The sequence below is a fragment of the Aquila chrysaetos genome, chromosome 15 (assembly GCF_900496995.4).
Source record: "Aquila chrysaetos chrysaetos chromosome 15, bAquChr1.4, whole genome shotgun sequence".
In the NCBI taxonomy this organism is placed as follows: domain Eukaryota; kingdom Metazoa; phylum Chordata; class Aves; order Accipitriformes; family Accipitridae; genus Aquila; species Aquila chrysaetos.
Window position 1 is genome coordinate 6,599,392 of NC_044018.1, and position 22,906 is coordinate 6,622,297.

At 47.7% G+C, this 22,906-nt stretch overlaps 3 protein-coding genes across 11 annotated transcripts in view; 2 read left to right on the forward strand and 1 right to left on the reverse strand.

Moving 5' to 3' along the window:
• PLA2G7 (phospholipase A2 group VII) lies at window positions 1-17,172 on the reverse strand. Of its 5 annotated transcripts, none has more exons than XM_030037248.2 (11): window positions 16,902-17,172; window positions 9,971-10,095; window positions 7,551-7,701; window positions 6,820-6,913; window positions 6,214-6,282; window positions 5,595-5,742; window positions 4,015-4,128; window positions 3,068-3,159; window positions 2,448-2,621; window positions 1,704-1,852; window positions 1-1,330 (listed from the first exon to the last, which is right to left on the reverse strand). In XM_030037248.2, the coding sequence occupies exons 1-11, from the start codon at window positions 17,149-17,151 to the stop codon at window positions 1,227-1,229; spliced, it is 1,470 nt and encodes a 489-aa protein (XP_029893108.1). In that variant the 5' UTR covers window positions 17,152-17,172; the 3' UTR covers window positions 1-1,226. The 5 variants fall into 5 exon arrangements, with proteins under 5 accessions (XP_029893108.1, XP_040984726.1, XP_029893109.1 ...); XM_041128792.1 differs by lacking the exon at window positions 16,902-17,172 and adding an exon at window positions 11,061-11,081; XM_030037249.2 differs by lacking the exon at window positions 16,902-17,172 and adding an exon at window positions 10,681-10,913.
• On the forward strand, window positions 11,010-12,519 carry IMP3 (IMP U3 small nucleolar ribonucleoprotein 3). Its single transcript, XM_030037253.2, has one exon. The coding sequence runs from the start codon at window positions 11,040-11,042 to the stop codon at window positions 11,595-11,597; it is 558 nt and encodes a 185-aa protein (XP_029893113.1). The 5' UTR covers window positions 11,010-11,039; the 3' UTR covers window positions 11,598-12,519.
• Window positions 15,816-22,906, forward strand: part of ANKRD66 (ankyrin repeat domain 66) — a 14,534-nt gene continuing 7,443 nt past the window's right edge. For 2 of the 5 annotated variants that reach the window (XR_003926672.2, XM_030037250.2), the window contains exons 1-2: window positions 19,292-19,754; window positions 21,109-21,337. Coding sequence is in view for 4 of the 5 variants with exons in the window: in XM_030037250.2 (XP_029893110.1) it covers window positions 19,589-19,754; window positions 21,109-21,337 (395 nt within the window). In the remaining variant the exon portion in view is untranslated. Of the gene's footprint in view, window positions 15,916-18,198; window positions 19,253-19,291; window positions 19,755-20,976; window positions 21,338-22,906 lie in introns of those variants that run through there. The other 3 variants (XM_030037251.2, XM_030037252.2, XM_041128794.1) reach the window with 3 other exon arrangements.

A 22,906-nucleotide genomic window follows, 5' to 3' on the forward strand; every position in this document is an offset into this window, starting at 1 on the left:
TAGGCTGGAGAGAATTTAATTAAATTCTGAAAACAGGTCTTAGATGTTGTTGCAATCTCATGTTAAGATCACAGATTATATAAATATTTATTACACTGTTAACTGCTTTCCTTGTTCCACTTCAGTTTTTTTTTTTTTTTGTAACCTGATTTTGAAACAAATAGGCTACAGTAAGAAGTAGTCCCCCTTTTGCAAGGCTTATTCATTTAGAAGTCACCCTTCCATGTGGCAGCTTCAAAGAGTTCTGCTCTAAAAATCAGAGCCCCCTTTAGCCCACCACATAGTCAACTGCTTCTACTGACAGATACAGACAGCAATGCTAGTACCTGGAAAAAGATGAGTGTCTAGAGAGTATTATAAACATAAGAGACATCAAGATGATCAAGCAATGCTTACATACCCCTTTTTAAAGGGAGTGGTAGAAGTGACACATCTCTTCTGTAATTTCACCTACAACAGTATGACTGATAGATAGTGGTAATACAGAGATTAACAAGAGAGGCACTGCTGGGAGCTTTGCCTAAGGGAAATCACAGTTGCTACAAGAAGAGTGACCATTTCAGCAGCTTTTGGAATGGAAACCTCCTCCAAGTATGGCAGTAAACACATCTTAAATGTAAGTGGATTAAGTTCATATGAGAAGTCCCGTGTCTAAACAAACACCTTTCTCCACTGTTATATTAAACTACTTCCTGTACCTTTTACTGTGACTCTTATTAAAATAAGACAGTTTTGAAGACCACCTTCCACTCGTACCTCACTGAGTAGAAGGAGGAAAAACCTGCTCCAACTTGCAACTGTTGTCAGAGCACAGCTGAAATATTAAGTAATTAAATAACAAAGTTGGGGTTTTTTTTTTATATTGCAAAAAAGGCTTGCTGGATGCAAACTGACTTAAAACTTAGTAAGCAGAACTCTAGTTGAATTCCTTGGAGCTTAATCTCTCTCTCTGCAGACTTGATTCTAAGTCAAAACCAGAAAGCATTTAAATTGCCATTAATTGATTTTTTTTTTTCCCCTCAACTGTCTATAAAGCAGAAGTTACCCTGTTGCAGTATTTCAGAGAATCTCACTAACTCATTTGAACTAAAATCTCTCTACGTGATAATGTAACCTAATGCCTTATTTATTTTTTTGTTGTCGTTGTTCCACATCCCAAAAGCTGTGTATGTGGCCAATGTTAGTGTCCTGATGTCCGTGGCATTTTCAGTACTTCTTTGTATTCCTTATTCAGGTTCAGCTGGAGATAAGTCAATATTGGTACCAGGAATAACATTGGGTCCTATGCCATCCACAAGAGAATCCCACTTGTCGAAATCATTCTTAAGACCTATGAAATGGGAGAAAAAAACCCCAAGTGGTAATGAATAAAATAGTCAGCTTTTTGTAAAGCTACACTGAAAAATTAAACTATTGGACAGATGAATCAACCTGGCAAAGCAGGGGAGGCATGATGTTTTAAGGGAAAAATGACACGCCAGGTTTTTATGTTTTAGAACAAAACTGCAATGTTCCTCCTCTGAATTGCTTAGATTACAAAAGTAACTAACAAACCTCTAGAAAAAGAGTCTGACTGTTGTTTCTTCTACTTAAACTTTTCTGACGCACTTTTGATCTTGTTCTAAACAGAACAGTTATATAAAAAGCTGCATAGGAATTAAGTGTTAATTTAACTTCATACTTTGATGTAAACAGATACTTACTCAAATGTTTCTGCAGGAAGGCTAATGAAGCATGATTGCTTATATCAATAGCTTCATTGGGATCTATTTCTCCTTTTAATTTGAAAAATCTTCCAATGATTTCTCCGCTCACAAAGGTAAAGTCAGGAAAGCTCTGATGTACTGACCCCCTGCAAATAGAACAATGATCAACAGGCTCATCAGAATGCAGTCATCCGATTAAAAGATGCCGTGGGTTGCACAGACTTCTTCAAAGACAGTCGTGCACAGCAGTAAATTCTGTCCTAACCACAGAAGGCAGGAAGTTTTGTACATGCTTACTGTAAGTAACTACAGTTGCAACGGCAATAAAGAGTAGGCTTGGCAAAACTTCAAGTTGCCTCTGCTCTGAGTATAAGGTGGATTATAGAGCCACCCACTCCCCGCTACGCAGTGCTTTCACTAGGTGAGTGCATAACTGCACCCAGAAGGCTGTTTAAAGTGTTCAAATGCAGATAATGCATGAGGCCCAGAGCAAAACTTGTGCCCCTGGGCTGGAATGCACACCTTGGAGCATCTTAAACTTAGGGTTACTGGCTGCTTTGAGAGAAGTCTCCGTCTCCACTGTGGGGGGCGTACTGCTGTCTAATTTAAACATGCAGTGAAAACCTGGGCCATGAGGAAGTAGGGACTGTCTGTCTTTCTGCAGTTATGTGTAACTGAACAGCTCTAATAAGAGTAAAGATTCATCTTCAACCACAGAAGTGATGGATCTTGGACTCTTACTTGATAGTGATCATTTTCTTGTTTGTGTCATTGGAGCCGAGCTTCTTCATCTTTAAGATATTATCAGCCCACTGGAATTTTTCGGAGTTGATAAAAAGCAGCGGTTGCTGGACACTGTTTTGGTAAATGTCATCACCTACTGGAAGCATCCATGCATCGAGGGCAATGCCACACCTGTCAAAAACAACCGGATATTGTCACAGAAGCAGAAAGCTTCTGTATGGAAATTCTCAGCATGCTTTGATTTGCAGGAGACGTGAGAAAGCGAAACTCTCTATGACACCAAACAGGTAAACAGGTTAATGAATCATTTTGTTTCAAGATGACTTCTACCCTGGGGGAAAAGAATTAATCCATTATAGCATTTGTTGGTCTCCATTGCCAGGTGCAGCTGGGCACGGGAGCTTCTGCAGGGTCCTACAGTATCATGATATAATATGATACAGCTATCATGTCCCACCACATCCCCACAGTTCAAAGAAGCATGACTTGCAAAAACAAGACATGCCAAACAAAACTTTTCTTCAAGAGCTAATTAGTAGTTAGGGAATCTCATGTGAGGTCCCCTGCTCCAGACCTCTCAAGTGCCAAAAGTCTCTCGCCTTGTTTTGCATACTTACCTGAATCTTATTTCTTTGCTGAGACTTTCAATAACTGTAGCACCACCAAAAGAGTGTCCCATCACAGCTATTCTGCTAGTGTCAACAGAATCCTGTCAAAAAAATTCAGGTGCTGTGAGAAACTTTCTTTCCCAAACTTTTTTTTTTTTTAAAAAGGGAATAAATTTTTAGGCAATAGATCCTACTGAAGTAGGAAGAGCATCCTTTCAGCTCCATTACTATCTGTCCAGCTTGGGATGACCTGAGAATATGTTCACAAATCTACAGGGTGATCTTCAGAACAGTTGTCCTGGTTTCAGCTGGGATAGAGTTAATTTTCTTCCTAGTAGCTGGCATAGTGTTATGGTTTGGATTTAGTAGAAGAATGTTGATAACACACTGATGTTTTCAGTTGTTGCTAAGTAGTGTTTATACCAAGTCAAGGATTTTTCAGCTTCACGTGCCCAGCCAGCAAGAAGGCTGGAGGGGCACAAGAAGTTGGGAGAGGACACAGCCAGGGCACCTGACCCAAACTGGCCAAAGGGGTATTCCATACCATGTGACGTCATGCCTAGTATATAAACTGGGGGGATCGCTGCTCAGGAACTAACTGGGCATCGGTCAGCAAGTGGTGAGCAATTGCATTGTGCATCACTTGTTTTGTACATTCCGATTCTTTTATTATTATTATTATTGGCATTTTATTATTGTTATAATTATTAGTATCTTCTTTTCTATTACAACTGTTCTTATCTCAACCCATGAGTTTTACTTTTGCTTTTTTTTCCCTGATTCTCTTTCCCATCCCACTGGGTGGGTGGGGAGTGAGCGAGCACCTGCATGGTGCTTAGTTGCCGCCTGGGGTTAAACCACAACAACAGTTTACAGGAACCAGTTTAGAAATGGAAGAGGGAAACCAGAAGCATTATTAGGCATTTAACAAAATGCAGTTACCACCTTTCACTTACCTTTAGGCTATTCCAGTCAAAGTTTGAATTTAGTACATTCATTACTTTCTCTCCTGAATTGATTTTAAGAATGAGATCGAGAGCTTTGATACACTCCTGTGCTCTTTGCTGCACCTGGGGAGAGCAGTGGAAGGAATTATCAGACAACTGCTAGGCTTGCTGGCCCTTTGGACACAAGACTTGGTCTCATATTTTTTTTTCCCCACAAGTGTCTGATACGGTAACGACTATTCTGAACTGCAGAATGGAGCTGTAAAACAGAACTTTGACAAGGTCTGACCAACAACAAAACTAACTTTTGGAGGTCCAAAGAGTTTAAGCTCTTGCGTAGATACTCTGCACATGGAAGAATTTATCCCTATAACATGCGCCAAAGACCTTCAACTCCTTCGTCCTGTCAATGCTCTGAGAAGGGGTTGTTGGGATGTGCAAAGGCTTAAGTTACACAACTACAAGGAAGGCTGACTTGCTGCTCCTCCTCATGTTCACTCTGATGAGCAAATGTTGTTACATCACTTGCCCCATCTGCACAATAGCTTTGAAATGGTCTTTACACTGGACAAACCCAAAATAAGAAAGAGCCAAGAAGCCCTTCCTGTTTTATATACATACATATTCTTGAAAAACTGTAGTAAAGCTGTTGCAAATAAACATTTTCATTGTTCAGTATAAGAAGTGTTTTTGACTTTGATGTGTCAGTGAAAGAAAAGGTTCAAAAAGAACCAAAAACCAGTAGTGTCTTTGGGAACCGCAGCGTGTAGGCAGCCAGCAAGATGCCTGTGCATCACTGAATTTCAAATAAATCACAATCTCCTGACTTCTCTACTAGTAAAATTTGCAGTCAACAGCTTCTGGAGGTTATTTGCAAGCTCAGACATTACATATTTATACTCATAAGTAGGATGTTGTATGCACACAGGAAATGACAATGGTGCTGCTGTCTGTATGGCCCAGGGAGATAAAGAGAAACACCTCCCTGGCGGAGTTTGCATTAGCTGGAAGAAAACACTCCCATATTTTAAAGGTCAAGCCTATGCTTGGAGGAGCTCGTCAGTATGGCCGTATCACATCTAGCATGGATACTGCTTATAATCAGGAAGTTTGCATTGTTTACGTTGCTATAAACCACATTCAAGTGTGTGGGAGATGATGAAGCAAACATCCCCCTTAGAACAGCCATGATTCATCCTGCTATCCAACAGTAAACAAAAGCTGAAGCAAGCCTAAGACCACACAAACATCTGAATTCAACTCTGTGTCACTTAAAGACTGGGCTGGGCAGCAAAAGCGTGAAGACACAGGGAAGAAACAGAAAGTTGAGTGGAGCCAGAGGAGAAACAGCTGACTAAGCTCCACAGTGCAACCTCATGAGAAAGCTTTGCTGAGGAAGTAGTTTATGCTCTGAAGAAAGCTGTTGTTGGCTTTCCGGTCTTCAGGAACATAGGACTTGATGTATTTTTATATATCCCCTGAGTCATGGCAGAAGACTGCAGACGTGGCCAAAGGGAAAGAGTCTGCTAGTTCGTCCTAAACACACCACTCCTGCCTCACTTCCCAGAGCACAGACCTAGGATGAGTACCTGCTTATGGCGCAAACAACGCTCTTCCTCTCCAGCTTTTAGTTTCCTGTAGTAGATCCACTCCTTCTCTGTGTTTGATGTAGACTCTTCCTGTGGTTCAGAAACGGACTTTTTTTTACAGTAGTATGTTGCTGAAGCAGATTCATCTCTGTAATATCAACAAAAGGTTAGTTCTGGGGATGTTTTCCATTTGGTTTGGGATGAAGTCAGCCAAAGTTTTAGATTTGACTTATCTCAAGAGATCCAAGCTACCAACCAGTGTTGCTGCAGTCACAACTGAGTGTAGACAGACTTTCTAAATAACGCAATAAGCCCACCAAAACTCCCACCTCCTTTATATTCTCCAGGTTCTAACAATAAGAGAGAGAAAAATAGCATGCCTGAAGAATGATGAACAATATCTACCATGGGACTGTTCATTCAAGGGCTTATTTAAGCAAATCCCCTTTGCTTAGATAAGAGTTGAGCTAGAGAAATGGGAGGTGTGGGCAGGGCTGAAGAAGATATACTAGTTTTTCTTTTAAAAAAAATCATAAGTTCTTCTTTAGAATAAATAACATTCTATTCAATGTCAGAAAGTTTCTTTCCATCAGAACTCAAAAACGTGCAGTATACACACCTGTGCTCCACAGCAGCCACTATAAAGCCCTGGGAAGCCATCTCTATGCAAATAGCAGAATAGATCGTCCTGCAATTAAAACCACACTCTAGTGATACATGTGCATACATAATTATTTCAGTTACACTGCTCTTTCAATGTTGACCACACTACATATGTGCTATTTCTTCTGTCTGAATTTGCTAGCCAGTAGAGCAGGCTTTTGTATGCCAGTCACCAAAGCCTGTTCACACAATCTTATTACCGTTTTACTATCTATTCAGAAAGAAAAATGCTAATGATTTTTAAAAGTAGCACATATGACACTGCATCTTCAAAGAGCTGTCCAAAAATCAACTAGCTAATCTTTACAATATGCTTGTGGATTGGTAAATACCTTCACCCCTAAAACACAAAGGGAAAACACAAATAAATACATCAAGCCTGCTTTTATTTACTGCTGTTGATTTCAGTGGAGGCATACTGATACACAGCAGCCTGTTCTTCAAACCTGTTTCACCTCCATGGGGATCTCACTCCCCTACTGAAAATCTGTTCAGAACCATCCTTGGAGACTGCTGTCTCCATAGACAACAAAACTAGTTTGTCAGCAAACTGCACAATTACCGAAAAGCTCCAAGTCCATGGGAAAAAACGAGGAGTGGGTATTTTTCTCCTGGCTTAAAAGCAGCATTTGACTTTGCAGGACAGGTCACTGAACCTAGATAAAAATCGAAGTGTATGTTATTATTACTGAAATGAGAGAAAGCATTTGTTCCTGTGGGAGAGATCCTGAGAATCTGGCGACCGCTGATTTCAGAGCGGTCATCTGAACGTAAGGTACCAAATCTCATCCTTAAAATACAGAAGACAAATACAGAGCTGTTTCTGAAAAGACTTTCTACTTGGCAGAAGATACTTTCCTTCTCCTCCTCCCATCCACAGCCTAGCACAAGGCCTACACATCTCTCAAACCCTACAAGAACAGATTTTCAAGAATAGTCAGGTTGGTATTCAGACCTTAGTATCTATCTGACCTTTGTGTATTTGCACATTTCCCTGTGGGATTTAAAGCCCAACACATAGGTGCAGCTTGCCCGAGCTCTTCCTAGAGCAAATTGCCCAGATGCTCCTATTCATAGCAGTCTGGGACTGTGGGTCTGCCTGAGAACTGGGTCACATTCACCATTGAGCCTCACTACACAAACCCATCTCAAACAAACATACTTCTTTGGGAAAAACTAATTTTTTTTGTCCTGCAGCAATAACACACTACTCACGGAGCAGTGAGGCAACGACCTGCATACAGAGCTCATGCCCTTGCATTAGTCAAGGAATAAAACCAAAACCAGTCTTACCAACATAGTACTGGAAAAGCCTTTCTCCTACAACTCGGTACATATTAAGGAAGTCAGAGAGTCCCTGATAGTACTCTTTATCTGGAATCCATGGTGCCTCTTCATTATCTGTGGCATCGCATGATGGATAATATAGGCGCAAGAAGCTTCCCTGGGATTAGGAGGGAAGAAAAAAAAAAAAAGGAAGATTGATATTTATATATATATGGCAGAGAAAAAGGAAGATAAAAACATTTCTGTCAAGGGCTTCAGATGCAAGAATGACAGCTCGAGAGAATTAAGAGACTCTCCTGAGAAAATTATTATCCTATACAGGCTTTGATGCCAATCCTATGTCACTATCTTTTTGTCCCTGCAGTGAATTTAAAGTAGCATGACTGTTGGCATCCAGGCAGAGACACACGTCACCTTCTCCAGGTTAGCCTATGGCTAATTCAAAATGCTCCATTTAATAAAGTTAATCATTACAAACACTCACTACCTATTTGCTCCATTTCTGCATCTTGCTGGATCTTTTCTTCTGTCTTCCTCACTATGCCTCCCTTCGGGGAATGATAGGATGATGCAGTTTGATCAGTTTAAGAGGGATGACTGTGTCCCCTTCACACTTCCAGCTGGGAGCTGTCATTGCTTTCCTTGTACCAGTAAGTCTCATGGAGCTGTTACTGACCCAATTCAGCTTGCTAGACTGGGGGGAAAAACGGACCCTCCTAGAAGTATATTTTTCCACTAGGTTAACAAGATAAATTTTACCCTGAGACTAGTTTCTAGAAGTGCGGTCCAGCAGAGAAGATGCGGGTAGAGTCAGGGGCATGGTCGCAACGTGGCTATAGTGTTCCTGGCTAAACTGAGCAAGAGGCTGTCAGTAAAGCTCTTGGGCAGCTGCACAGCAAAGGAGTGCAATATATTGTTCTTCCTCATCAAGATGTTTACAAGTCTGTAGTGGTCCATCTTTCTAAACACAGTTTTGTTAACTTTTTTTAACAATTTTTGTTCACTTTGTTAATTTTTGTTTTATCTGCCTCCATTTCTGACCACTGATTTGAATCTTCTTTTACTGTCTGCACTCCAGGTCATCCAGGAAACCACCCAAGCTTCCCACATTCACGTGGACCCTCCATACCACCTTGCCAGTATTTTTCCTACGCAGACAGCAGCAATGTACCAGCGGCACACCTTAAAGCAGACCTCCTGGCAGATGAACCGTGTGCAATTGGCATTCTTACTTCCCCGTTTGCAAGGGAATTTGCAACACACTATTCAAATTCACTGTCTTGCTCCAACTGTACTTTTGTCTTAACATGTTAAGTCTAGGGCCAAAAAGAACGTGAGTTTTGGAATAAAGTCTGGTTTCTTGAACACTAATTTATCAGTTTCATACGCAACGTGTACCAAAAGCTTGTTTAATGAAGCTTGTTTCTATTTACTTATCAAACTTAAATCAACCTTTGACACAAAGGAAGAAACCATCAAACCTTCATCCATACTGGTAATGATACTAATTTGATCCCAGAATAAACCCAGTGAACCTCCTCAGGTGACTAACTGCTTACCCAGAAAGTGAAAGACGTTCATTCTCTATGCCTGAGAGAACTGTAAGTATACAGATTGCTTACCTAAGGAAAACACATGGGCTGACTGCAAAGAGAAACTAATCGCTTCTTTTTGCTAATACAGAGTAAACTCAGTAAAGGAAAACATATGAATAACCACTACAAACTGATCACAAGTTCCACCACACCTGGCTAGTCTGAGGAGTAAAACCACAGTGTAAATGCAGGTGTATTCTCATAGGAAAATCAAAAAGCAAGAGGATTTGAAATGGAGGCCCAGAAGTTAGCTGCCTGTTTACTGGCCCCATCTTCTTTTCGTGGCTTCTCTCTGTACTAACCACTTGCAGAATTGGCATCCTGTTCTTTTTCAGACAGATAAAACTTTGAGAAGACATCTCATGCTTTACCCTGCAGCTGAAACACTACATACCCTCATCACCCACCCCTGCCAAATCCCGTTGGGATCTTTGCGGTGAGAACAGCTGCAGTCACGGAGACTGCGTGCGGAGTCTCCCCAGGAGCCCAGGGCAGAAGAGAGTGGTGGGGTGGGTGGGAAGAGCCCCGCGCGTCCCAGGAGGACACAGTTTCTCTGCAGTATCTTGCGTAAGGGAGTCAGGAAGGAAAGGATAGGAGGAGGAGGGAGGAAGCAGCCACGGGGAAGGCTTGCAGGTTACATCCATCTGGTAAATGCCCAGTACACATCCTACGCTGGGACAGGGAGGACAGAAAACTCAGCTGTGAGTGTCAGCCGCGGAACATCCCTGCACACAGACCAGACCTTCTGTTTGATTCCTCTGTAAAACTACAGCAAGTTGTTTCGCTAACACTGTGGCTCAAATCCAAAGGAGGAAGGACCGACGGACTTACCTCAACTGCGTTTTCTGTCATCAGGTCCGTACATCCAACCGAGTGCGGTCCCTTTCCTTCGGGGATCCTATAAAACTTCTCAGCGCTGCTGCTCCCCATGTCCATTGGTGCCTTCACCGACACACCTGGGGAAAAAACACAGAGCAAATCAGGAGACCGCCGCGGCCTGCGTGACCGGATCACCTACCCTGAAAAACACGCAGTGCGTTAAAGATCCAGGAGCAGGAAAATCAAGGTTGAGCCCATACCAGAATCGGAAATCCCGAGCCGCCAACCCGACCTGCTCTACCGGGGAATTTCCTTGGAGCAGTGTCCAGCATCCCCGGGGCCAGGCTGTTAACGCCGTGTGCTGACCGGAGAGGGGACGTCTGGCCGGGGACGAGGCGGCGGCACTTGGGCAGGCCGAGGTGCTGCGGGGCAGGGCGGCAGCAGTCCGGCTCCCCGGGCGCCAAGAGGGAAGCGTGGGCCGAGTTTCTTTCGGAGCCGAAGGCCGCTCCCTCCCTGCCGGGCTACGACCCAGGGCTGCTCCTCCTCGCAGGAGCGGCAGAGAGGGAAGTTTTTGCAGCCCCCCCCCACCCCCCGGGGTCGACAAAACCGGGCCGTTTTTCCGAGAGGCCCGCCGAGGCCTGGATGCCATCCCCGGGGAGAGACGGGCGGGCTGCCGGCGCCGGAGGGCTCGCTGGGAAGGCCTGAGCGTCCCCGGCCCCTACCTGGGCTGACACCTCCGAGCCAGGCTCTCTCCAGCGGAGCGCAGGAGGGGGAACCCGCCGCATCCCGGACGAGGCAGCCGGCGCCGGCGGCATCCCCCGCCCCTCAAGCCCCGGCGGGTTTCACCGGCCGCGGCCTACCTCCCCCGGCGCAGGCCGGAGGAGAGCCGGGGGCCATCCCGCACACACCGCCAGGCCCGGGAGCCTCCGCGGCGGGACGGGACGGGACGGGACGGGACGGGAGGGGCCGGGCCGGGCCGGCGGGGAAAGCGCCGTCGGCGGCGGCGGGGCGGAGCGCGGCCGCTCCTCCCCGGAAAGGGCGGGGGGTAGGCCGGCGGCGCGGAGCCGCCCGCGTCCCCAAGATGGTGCGGAAGCTGAAGTACCACGAGCAGAAGCTGCTGCGGCGGCTGGAGCTGGTGAGCTGGGAGGCGGCGGGGGGGAGCCTGGCCGAGGTGAAGGCGCTGCGGCGTTACCGGCTGGGTCGGCGGGAGGACTACGTGCAGTACAAAGCGCTGGCCCGCGCCGTCCGCGCCTTGGCCCGCCGGCTCCGCGACCTGGGGCCGGCCAGCGCGGCCTTCCGCGCCCGCTGCGCCGCCGCGCTGCTGGAGAAGCTCTACGGCCTGGGGCTGGTGAGCTGCCGGCGGTCGCTGGCCGTCTGCGAGAACCTCTCGGCCGCCGCCTTCTGCCGCCGGCGCCTGCCCTGCCTGCTGGTGAAGCTGCGGATGGCGCAGAACCTGCGGCACGCCGTCACCTTCGTGGAGCAGGGACACGTCCGCGTGGGGCCCGAGGTGGTCACCGACCCCGCGCTCCTCGTCCCCCGCGCCGTGGAGGACTTCGTCACCTGGGTGGACGCCTCTCGCCTCCGGCAGAAGGTGCTCGACTACAACCAGGAGCGCGACGACTTCGACCTGGCCGCCTAGGCGCCTGCCCGGCCTCGCTCTTCTGCTAAAACCCTCCCCGGCGCGCCCGAAGCGGGAGCGAGGAGGAGACGGGGCTCGCTCCTGGCGACGTCTCCCCTTTGGCCGCTCCGCTCCGCGCTCCCCTTTGGCAGCTCCGTTCGTCCCCGCGGGGAAACGTCCCTCCCGCAGCCGTCGCCCCGAGAAGACCGCTCCGGTGGCCCACCTCCGTCAACGCAAAGCGAAAGCGCTCCGAAGGGTCTCTGCCCGCCGGCAGGAGAGGACGCGATCCGGGTTTAAGCGCTCGGCCGCTGAGAGTAGCTGCTGGAACGGGTTTTACGCCTGGCCGAGCGGCTCTTTTAGCACCGAGTCGGGCGGCTTCGCGGCCGCTTGTCGAAGAGGTTGTCGCGAAAGAGCCGGTTCCTCCTTCAGCTGACGGGCGCGCGGTATCTGGAGGAGCCGCTTCTGGAAGGGTTTCCTCGTGATACCGGGGAACGCGTGTACGGGGGAAATAGGGTGGTTGGTTGGGGTCAGCGGTAAACAAGGAGGCCACGCGCTGCAGTTCTGGAACTGGAAGAGTTTTAGCCCAAACCAGAATTAAAAAAAAAAACAAAACAAACAACCCAACAAACCAAAAGAAAGCCAACATTATTTTCTTGTGAAGCCGTAAAGGGAAGTCTGATACTGTGAGTTCGGCATCTGTGCTGTGCGGGGTTTCAGCTGACAACGAGGCATCGTTTACGGAGCAGGATGTAACCGGGGAGGCGTTGGAGCAAAAGCTGTCCTAAGTGTAACTGCAAATCTGGGGGGAACTTTTGCATATAAGCCAAACAAAAATCAGTACCTGAGGGGAGCCTCAGGCCTTCTGGGGCTCTTGGGAACTTTATTCCCCTTTGATACAAAGAGCAGAAGAGCAAAAATAAAACAGTTGTTTTAAATTGCTGAAGAAACGTGTGTGATATTTTATGATGTAGTTTCTGTGAGGATTTCTTCTCCTTTTCAAATATTCCAGTAAGCCATCTTGCACACCTTTTTTTTTTTTTTTTAATGCAACTTCTTTTATGTGACTTTTATGTAACTTTTTTTTTTTTGATAGCTACAAGGCTATTACTAAGTTATAAAGTGGTTTTTGCTAGAAATGCTTTCTTTCCCTTACTCAGGGCCACAAAAGGATTTGGCAGGAGGTTTAGGAGCAGAGCTGTGACTGCCCGTCCCAAGACCAAAGGGCTGGAGTTCAGCTGCAGCCACCGCTCTGGGTCTGGATGCTTTCCAGCATCCAGGAAAGTGTGGCGTTCCTGAATGGGAAAGGTGTCTAGGTGAGGGGTGTTTGCGGGTAATCGAATCAGGACCAGAAACTGTCATCAAATATTATGGCCGTTTTTTAAAATGCAAACTAAATATTAAAATTCCTACCAGGCTCATAAGCCAAATGTATTAAGCAAAGCATTAACTTTTAAAGCAATAGTAGATATTAAGAAAAGGACACAAAAGAGGTGGGGAAACCCCTTTGCTTCACCTGTAACACCTTAAAAACCTTTTTCTCAGGGCATGCACCTTGCTTATAGTAAGAAATACAAACTGAAAAGATGTTTCACACCTGAAGCTTGACTTTTCTTACAGCTTTCACCCAGAAAAACATCACCATTGTTTGGGAAATTCAGAAGGTGCCTAAGTCGGGTGCAGCTAAAAATGCTGCGTTCGCTCTGCTTTACTCTTTTGGGAGAATTTAAATAACAGCATGGTGACATGCCGTGTGCAGGGCATTTTACTACTCGGATGCTAAACTGCTGCTCTGCCCAGTTTGTCCGCTCTCAAAGGAACAGCAGAAAAGGAAATCTCAAACCTCCAGCCTGTTAGCCTCTGCGGTTTACACCATCAGCCTGTTCTTTTTGACCTAAACCAACTTTTCATCATTTGTCTGTACACCTCCAACATCTGTTGCAGAAGGGAAACAACCCAAAATCCTGTAGGCTGTTAAATTAAGCAGTGGGAATTGATTTCCCTACGGATACTGTGGCATCCACCACCCCTGCTCTCCTCCTGCGGTACTGGAAATCAAATTCTTACATTCTTTTTAAGACATGCCTCAGGCTGTGCATTTATGCGTCTGTGTGTGTCTTAAGTCTGGAATTCTGCAGCCCTGCTGGTTATACGGTAGCTGAGACCTGAAATCAGCATCCTGCTCCTAAATTTTTCACAGCTGGAGTCCACGCGTGCCTCGGACAAGAGCTGGGCTCGCTTCAAGTGCGATAAAAAGGGTGTCATCTCAGTCTGAAAATGGAAGTTGCATCTGACAGCAGCATGCCCATGTCCTTGCTGGCGAATGCAGTCAGGCAGATGATGGCTTCCTCGTGTTTAACGCTGTTTTCACCTTTAGTTCAGGGGTTTGAGTTTGTTTGCCAGAGCTGACGTGCTGTGGCTGCCGCCGGGCGGTTCCCGCAGTGGCTCCGGAGCCGGGGATTGAAAGGGCGCAGGAAGCAGCTCTGACAGCCTTTCCCAGCACTTGGATAAACACGGAGCCTTTTTTTAAATTCCAAGGCTGGATCCAACGTCAGTATAAATCCGCAGCAGCTTCCGCGGGTGCGTGCAAGCTGGCGCGAGGAGGCAATCTGGCATTGTGCTTTTTTGGGCCAGATCCTGCAAATTTTTCCCCTCCCGCGCTCCGGGGGCTTGCTGTGGGAGAGCTTATGCACGTGAGAGCAGCAGGACGGGGTCGTGGGTGTCACTGTGCTCCTTTCCAGCACCTTCTGAAGTGGGTTTGCTGTTCCTCAGGCAGCTCAGCGTCTCCATGAAGCTTGTGGGAAGTTACTGGTGGGGGAGGACAGAGGATGGTGGTGCTGGTGTCGGGGCGAGCTCTCCCCGCGCTTGACAAAACCTGATCTCTGCCACCTCCACCAGTGCCCATCCCAGCAGCTGGGGGCTGGAGGGCTGCCAGCTTCTCCAGCGAGGGAGCAAGGGGCTGCAGGGCGGTCTGGGCAGCCCAAGAGCAAACGGCGAGTAGTTCCCACGCAGGAGCTCTCGCTTGCATAGAGGTTTTACCAGGGCCTACAGTTTTAGTTCTTTTTTTTCTCTTTTTTTTTTTTTTCCCCTGACCTTGGCTTGTCCTTTATTTGAAGGCTGCCAAAGCGAGAGAGCTGAGCCTGGGGAATGTGGGGGAGCTGAAGCGGAGTCCTTCACACTGACGCCTTTTGTGTTGCAGGGTGCAAATGGCTGAGGCTGTCACCAAAATGCAAATGTGTATTTTTCCACTGATCTGAGCCACTTTTTTTTCCAGTAAACAAGAATGCTGCATGTCTTAAAGGCTGCTTCCATCTGACATCTCGGCGTGGCTTGGTGCAGAGGTGATGCCAACCTCGGTAATTCAGTGATAGCACATCACGGCGAGCATGGATGGCCCACGGGACTGGGGAAGGACATATATCCCCCTTGCCAAGATGTGGTACAGAGATGGAGAGGAGCAATGGTGGAGCTGGGCGATTCCCACCCTTTTGGGTGATGCTCCTGCATCCTGGGTTAGGCCAGGGCCTCCCAGCCATGTCTCAGGGCACTTCCATGCGCTCATCTGGGTAGCACTGCCCAGTGAGATATTCCCCAGCAGATGGAGGTGTCACTGTCCCCTTCCTGAGCTCTGAGTAATCTCTTTTAAGTACATCCCCTGCCTGATTTGGCACTGGAGATTGAACCAAAGAGCCATTTCTCATCAGCGGGGCATGGGATCACCTTAGTCCCTACCCCAGATACCAAAACGCTTCAACATTCACTAGGTCTGGGGAAAAAGTACCCCTAAGTGTTATGACAGCATTTACCCGAGAACCCTAGTTCTGGTCCCTGCTCTTAAATGCCCCGGTTTAGGCACTACAGCAACTCTTCTGACCCTTTGCTTGCTGGTTTGGGCCTGAAGCAGGACCTGGGTGGTGGAAAACCTGTCTGCTGTGTGGTCAGGACGTGGGGACGTCAGGTAGAAACAGCAGGCAGCAGCTTTGGAGTCAGCAGGAGGAGGCGCTTGGATTCAGGCTTCCCATAAACTGGAGATTCTGGATGCAAAGGCTAAATCCAAGTGTATCCCCCCCCCCATGGGAATGTCCCCTCTCACTTCCCTGCAAGCACAACCTCACTGCAGAAAGGTCCCTTCCCCCCCTAATATTAGCTGATTTTGAAGAGATAAAGTGTTTCACCTCCAGCAGGCAGAGAAAAAGGGGAGCCCAACCACTAAGGACAGCCAGAGACGGCGATTTGAGCATCTCCAATTTCCTGCCAGAGCTGCCCGTTAGAGGATCCCACGTGTCCCCAGCAGTAAGTCACAACAGCTTCTCGGCTGCTGTAAATCATGTCAGCGGGGTTGGTAAGCGCACGTCCGGACGGCATTGCCGCCCTCGGTTCCTACCCTGAGGAGCCACCACCTGCAGCTCCCGCAGAGGCTCAGATGGTTGTGTCTCAGGGTAAAGCACAGGCAGGCTCTCCCGGCACGTTCATCCGACTAACGCTACCGTCCACTGCCTTGTCACCTCTATCTGAGCTCACTGGGCTTAAAACACACCAGGAACCACATCCTAAAACTGCCGTCTCACCCCCCCACCGGCTCTAACAGCAGCCGGGGCACAGGGTCCCGTGCAGGCGTCCACCTTGCATGTGCTGGCTTTGGGGGAGATGAACGCGGTGCTGGAAGAGCACCCCAAACCCGCTCTGTGTCCCTCTGAGCCTCCCAGAAGAATTTAGGTCGGGAAGGACTGCTGGAGGTCACCTAATCCAAACCCCTGCTCAAAGCCGGGCACGCGTGGGGCTGCCTGGGTTTTGCCCGTCTCAACGCTGGATGCCCGAAGCAGAGTTTAATCACCCTCGCTGTGATTTCCCCCCCCCCCTTCCATCTAGTCTGAGTTTCTCTTGGGACTTGCTGCTTCCCACCCCCACGCTGGGCACGGCCGTGTCCGGCTACTTTTCCCTGCGGGAGAACTCGATTCACCTTTTTCCCTGAACTCCTGCCAACCTCGCACGTCCACCCGCCCCCCGTCCCCCCGTCCCTTGCAGCTTACCCGCAGCGAATCCCACCCCTCCGCGGGGACACGCAGGGATTTGAAGCCAGATAAAGGGGCTGGAAGCGGGGGGGGGGGGGGGGGGGAAGCGGAGAAGCCCGAACCCCTGAGGGTTGGGGACAGGCTTCGGGAAGAGCAGACTGAAGCCGGGGAGCGGGACCCCCGGCAAGCCACGCACGGGGCTGCGCAGAACCCCCCCCCCCCCCCGGCTCCTTAAAACCACTCTCATGCCGCCGTCTCTCCCCCCCCCCCCGGCCCCTTTTTCCCTCCCTTTAGCGGCTCCCGGCGCTCCACGTACCTGCCGTGGGGTGTCCCGGCCGCCCTCCGCTCCCGTCCCGCTGGCCGGAGGAGCAGGCGGGTCCCCCCGGGTCCCCCCCCGGACCCCCCGGAGCCGGGTGGGAGGCGGCTGCTCCGGCCGGAGGAGGTCGGGCTCGGAGGCAGAGCGACTGCCGGGCTCTCCCCGAAGGGGAGGGACCAAACTTTGCCTTAGTTTGCAGAGGAGACAGTCTTCCCCGGGCCTGGAAAAAAAGTTTGGGGCATGGAGCCATTCCCCCCCCCCCCCCCAAAAAAAAAAACCAAAACCAACCAAACAAAAAAAAAAACCCAAAACCGAAATCACCACCCGCCCAGAGGACCCCGCGGCTGCTTAGACGCCGGGTTGTGCCTTTGCAGGGCAGGGCCGGGGTTAGATAGGGGCTCGTTGGCATGTGGATTTCTGGCTTTCCTGGCGGTGGGGCTGGATCAAGCAGCGGGATATCGGCGAGAAAATCCGCCCCCCCCCACACACACACCCCCGGCCGGGCTGAGACGTCCCACGGAGGAGCCGCGACCCTTACGGCTGGGCGAGGGGGGGGGGGGGGGGGCTGCAGCGGGGGAGCACTGCGCTTTGGCTCCAGGTCCCTCCATAAAGAAATGCAAATCTTTTCCTCTGGCCTTATGAGAAAGGGATAACAACACCCTAAGGAAGCAGATCCCACTTTTGGGTGCAACTTCGGGAGCGGTTTAAGGTGGATCAAGAGCAGGTCCCTACTGATGGGGGGAGATCTGCATCCACCCCCCGCTTTGCACAGCCCCAGCCCCCTCGATAACGCTGATTTTAGGCAATTAACCCTAAACCCAGCAGCCATAATAAAAGATTAGTTTCCTGAGAGATCAGCAGGTTGATCCGGATGATAAAACAGCCATATGAGCTTCAAGGCTAGCAAAGGGAGGCAGCAGGGGAGGGAGGGAAGGTCAAATTTGGCTTGGCCTAAATTGCTTATGAAGCTGCACCCGTGGACTGTCTGCCCAGAGAGCTGGTGAGCTCCTGGGGTGGGATCGCTGGCTTCTTTTCCTCTCCCTTTGCGTGTACGTGTGTGGGTATGATCTAGAAGCTAGCAGAGCACAAAGGTGCTTGAAATTCAAGTTATATTTTTAAACTTTGAATTTTTTCTTGGAAAAGAATAAGAAAGTTGTATGAAAAGGTCCAAAAAAAATTTTTTTTTCTCTACTTTTGTCCAGCACTCGTTTCAGTGATGGGGTGGATGCATTAAAGTGTAACATTTCAGGATAGATGTAACGCTGATGAAAGGTTTTGGAGGACAACTCTGAAGACCTCTGTTTAATCTAAAGGAACAAATTCTTCAATGTTAGTGAGAGACAATGAGGAGGAGGAGGAGGCTGTGCACGAATGGTTAAAGTAACAGAGATGTGCCAAAGCCAATTATACTTTTGTGGCCCACTGAGGAGCTCCAAAATTTATTGTATTTTTTAATATATTCAGATTTTGCCAGATACGCAGGAGTCAAACTCAGCAGCAGGCATATATGGGTCTTTCTCGTGGATCTGGTCTACGCAGTCCAGCCACCTAAGTCAGGGGACCTACTGAAGCGGGCTGTGATTCCCTCTGACCTTTGATTCTCGTCTTTTTCTTACAAGAAAGCAGGGTAGAGATGGCGGTGTGTCCTTCCAGCCTGGATTTGGGATGTGGTTGGGACGTTTATGGGAGTTGAGAGCAGGGAAATGGCCCCATCCACCTCTGGCTCCCAGGACGTAGCCCCTAGGATTGCAAACCTTCCCTCACATCAGCCTCTGCAAGCTCCAGTGTTGGTCCTCTCCAACATGCTGAACACGGAACTCACAGTATTTTCAATCCGTGAAAATTACTCCATGAAGTAAATGCAATGCAAAAGCTGGAGCAAATTCTAAAATGCTTCTAGTTTATGAGGGGGACTGGACTAATTAGCTCAAGACCAGCTGTCGATACAAGAATGTAAATGTTTTCTCCTCATTGATTTGGCCAGACTGGAGAAAATATTGCAGTGTTTCCATCCTCAAGATGATGTGGTAGCGTAGTGATCCTTGCAAGCTGCTTAAATTCCCTGCCAGCAAAGCAGCTAGGCAATATCCCCTAGCAGAGGTATAATTATTGAAATCCACAGCCTCGCGGGGGCCAAAGATCTGCTTGCATTTCTTGATGGGGGTCTGTTGTATGAGAGTGGAAAGTGCAAAGCACGGCTATGGAGATTAGATTTTTAAGCACCATGCCATAGCTCGATTATTTGCACCAAAGAACATCAGAAGATGCTTGCACAGACATTTCTTTCATCGCAATAAAACACTACCAGTAATGGATCTGCAGCATTGGCAAGGGAGGAGCCAGTTTCCATGGTGAGTACCAACAGACCCATGGCAAATGTTTGGCCTGAGCTGGCTGTTTGTTAGCAACATCCTTGAGAAATGCAGCGTGGTTTTATCTACGAGTCCTTTATACAAAGGGCTGCGCTTTGCTCCAGATTTCCATGACTGCAAACCAAACATCACCATCAGTCTGTGATCACGGTTTTGAAGATAAATGATAATATTTTTTTCCCTCTCATTCCTTTTTCCTTATTTTTGGATAAATGCTGGTTTCTCACAGCGCGTGTCTCATTTTGAATGCAGATGCTGCTTGAGGTGTTAAAATTGCTCTTGAGAGGAGCTGATAAATCAGTGAACACCCACTAAATGACCATCGCTCTTTTACCAGGCACCATGACAGAGCTCCATGAAGCCGTGGCTTTGGGGGACTACGACCTGGTGGATGAGATTTTGAGGACAGGGCGCTGCGACCCAAATCACAAGGATGTCGACTGGCATGACAGGACCCCGCTGCACTGGGCTGCTGCAAAAGGTAAGGGCATCCCCTGCTCTGTTACCGCTGCAAACCAGCATCATAAAAGGTGATGCTGATTGTAATTACATCTTGTTATGATGGCACTTAATGCTGGTGATAGTCACAGCTTGTATCTGATAATTTTGTGATGATGAGAAAAATACTGATTTAAATAGGAACTTTGCCTCCAAAATAATTTATGGGATTACCATCGAAGTGATTTTTTAGCCTTTTTTTCTGTCACGTGAAAATTTACAATTTACATGATATGTATGTATAGCATGTCTACTTGTCCCCAACATTACTTTTCTAAAAGGTGACTTCATACAGGGCAGAGGAGTTACTTCTCATGCACACCTGCATGAATGAGCAGAAAGTCAAACCCACTGTGTTTATACCAGGTATTTATCCAACCAAACAGAACAAAATAATTACAGTGTGGTTTACGTTGCCCTCCCTTTACCCCACCTGGTCAAATGAACAACACAGGACCAGAGTTGTTTGCAGCTCCCACTTTATCCTTCACCATCAGAAGTGTCTGTTAAAGTCAAATATCCTTTTGCAGCCCAGAAGAGAGGTGAATGCAACAATATATAATGTATAATTGTACACAGTGGAGAATGGGAAACTGGACCTGTACTCCTGCGTGCTAGGGCGTTTGTTAAATGTTGAGATCTCACATCATGGCATCTGTCTTTGCTCAGAAATCAAATGTGTGGTTGCTTTACTTTTGCCCTGATGGATTATTACTCATTTGGGCAGCAGCAAAGGGAACCGAGCTATTTAGGAAAATGATGATGAGAGACTGGCATGGCCTAGGTGCCATTGGGAACGATCTAACTCAGTCAAGGCAATGTGAAGTGGGATAGAAATAACTTTTTTTGCTTCTTTAAGCAATTCCACAAGTTAGAAAAATATGAAGGTGAGTGAAAACAAGTAATTTCTCTATCTCCTATCAAACAAATCTTTGTTTTAGTAAAGCTGTTCACAGGTTTTCCATTTTTTTTTTTAATGTTTAAGTTTTATTTTGCATTGAACTAAAACCCCAAATGAAACAATGAAATAGTCAATAGCCAATTGGTCAATGAGTAATTGAGATGTGCTGTTCAGAAATTAGTAGAAAGCTTTCTGATTTTATTGTTGTTTTTGTTGTAAAATGCTTCTGGAAGCAGTCTAGTTTGGAAAAAAAAAATCAGCATTTTCTAATGAGCATCTTTTATTTGATAAATCAAATGGCCAGGTCGTGGGCAAAATCCATCGTTACATGACTGAGGGAATTACGATCAGCTGTGTGTGACTGTCTTCTGCATCCTGAAGGTACAAAGTCTAATGCAGGTGCATCTTCTCTCCCTGTTTTGCTGCCCGACGCAAGGGCAATCGGAGCTGGTCAAGCTCCTCGTGGATCACGGCGCCCGGCACTGCCTGCGGAGCGACGTGGGCTGGACCGCGGCTCACTTCGCGGCCGAGTCGGGGAGACTGGGGGTGCTCCGCACCCTTCATTCCCTGCACGCTGCCATGGACGCGGCCGACCTCTTTGGCGACACTCCCAAGAGGCTTGCGGAAATCTACGGTCACCGAGACTGCTCCAGGTTCTTAGAAATGTGAGTAGCGATGGCCGGTCCCACTGCGGCAGCTGGCGGGGCTCCAGCAGTGAAAATTAAACTGACTGCTATATAGAGGACCAGAAAGAATACGAGTGTGTTACTTACCTTTCCACCTAAAGCCTGTCAAAGTCAACCAGCACGAGTAGTGCTTGATAAGCAAGTACGGGTCTTTGTCACAAGGAAGCCATTGGGAAGACATTGATTTCTTCCACTCCCTTCCATAGTTTGCCTTGGTATGTTTTCAAAATTGTTCCCACCTCACGACATCATTGTTTTTATAAGGATGTTACAGAGCCATTATTAAGCAAAGGAAATGAAAGCAAGAACAAGTATTAACTCCTTAGGGTGGTGAATACTGAGTACACAGGTTGAATTGTTTAAGAACAGCCCTTTAGGAGGTGATGTTAGTGTATGTATATCATTTGGCTTTTCTTGTAGTAGAGAACAGAGCCATCCTTTTTTTTTTACATAATTATTTAAAGTTTTACCATTTGATCTGTTAATAGGATGGCCACATATTACTTCCAAACTCTGTATTGTCTTAACTCTTACGGTTATCACCGAGGCACCATATGCAACTAGTAATATGCTCTTAAAGGGTTCCCAGTTGTCATTCCTGTTTTTTCAGGCACTGATTTGGCTTACAGATATTTTCATCCTTGTGAAACTGTTTCCCTGACTCAGGCTGCCATCCTCCAGAGGTCCAAGCTGTGTCCCGTACCTGCATCTCTCTAAAGTGGTGGGACAGACCACCAGAGGCTCACCAGCTTGTTCAGTGCCAGTTGTGTTCCCACATGTTACCTGGTATTTAAATACACTGCTTGTGAAACCTGCATGTGCCGGACCCTGAGATACTGAGAGCACCCAAAGACTTTTCCTCCCCTGGGTTTTTCTCTGATTTTACAGTCCTGCCGTAGTCCTTAACTGGCATCATTTTTACCACTGCCACATTCTCAAGACTGTTTTGGCACCGTATAAATCGTGTATTTTTTTATAGACACATACCCAACGCAAAGTCTCCAACTTGCCTTCATTGAGGAGTTCAGCACAAGAGCTGCCAAGTTTAAAATCAAGCATGGTGGCTGTGCAAATGTCTGAGACGGCCAGTGCTTACCAAATACCACCTTTCATTAATCCACGTAAACTTTTCTGTAGGTACTGATGTCCTTTTGCTGTACCATGCCCACCTTCAATCTTACACAGCATCAGTGTCCTTCCATAGGAAGAGACACTCAAAGTGTATAAAATCCCCCTGTCCAGAGCCCCAAAAACTTTCTAAGGGAGCCACATGTTCCTGTTTCTAAGCTCTGGCTATTATGGAAGCTGCTGGGACCTTTGCATTTTACCTGCCCACCCCACATCCAGGACACCTTGTAGCTAAAGCGTCACTGTTTATGGAGCTGACACGCTGCAAACCCTCACTATTCACCACCTTCCTTCCACACAGAAGAATCAGCTTTTATTATTACCCTTAGACCTCCAGTTTAAAGAAATTTAAACAACTAGCAGCTGATAGCTAAGCTTTGCTATTTAGGTTTTTTTACTACCTAGACCCTAGCTGGGATA

What these genes read in the sequence shown, in the direction of transcription:
- IMP3 (XM_030037253.2), top strand. Translation starts at nt 11,040, where the DNA reads ATGGTGCGGAAGCTGAAGTACCACGAGCAGAAGCTGCTGCGGCGGCTG.
- PLA2G7 (XM_030037248.2), bottom strand. Translation starts at nt 17,151, where the DNA reads ATGGCTCCATGCCCCAAACTTTTTTTCCAGGCCCGGGGAAGACTGTCT. An exon ending in GTTGTTTGCGCCATAAGCAG is followed by an intron (nt 4,129 to 5,594) that starts GTACTCATCCTA and finishes TGCTCTCCCCAG; the next exon opens with GTGCAGCAAAGAGCACAGGA. An exon ending in CTTCCTGCAGAAACATTTGA is followed by an intron (nt 1,331 to 1,703) that starts GTAAGTATCTGT and finishes CCCATTTCATAG; the next exon opens with GTCTTAAGAATGATTTCGAC.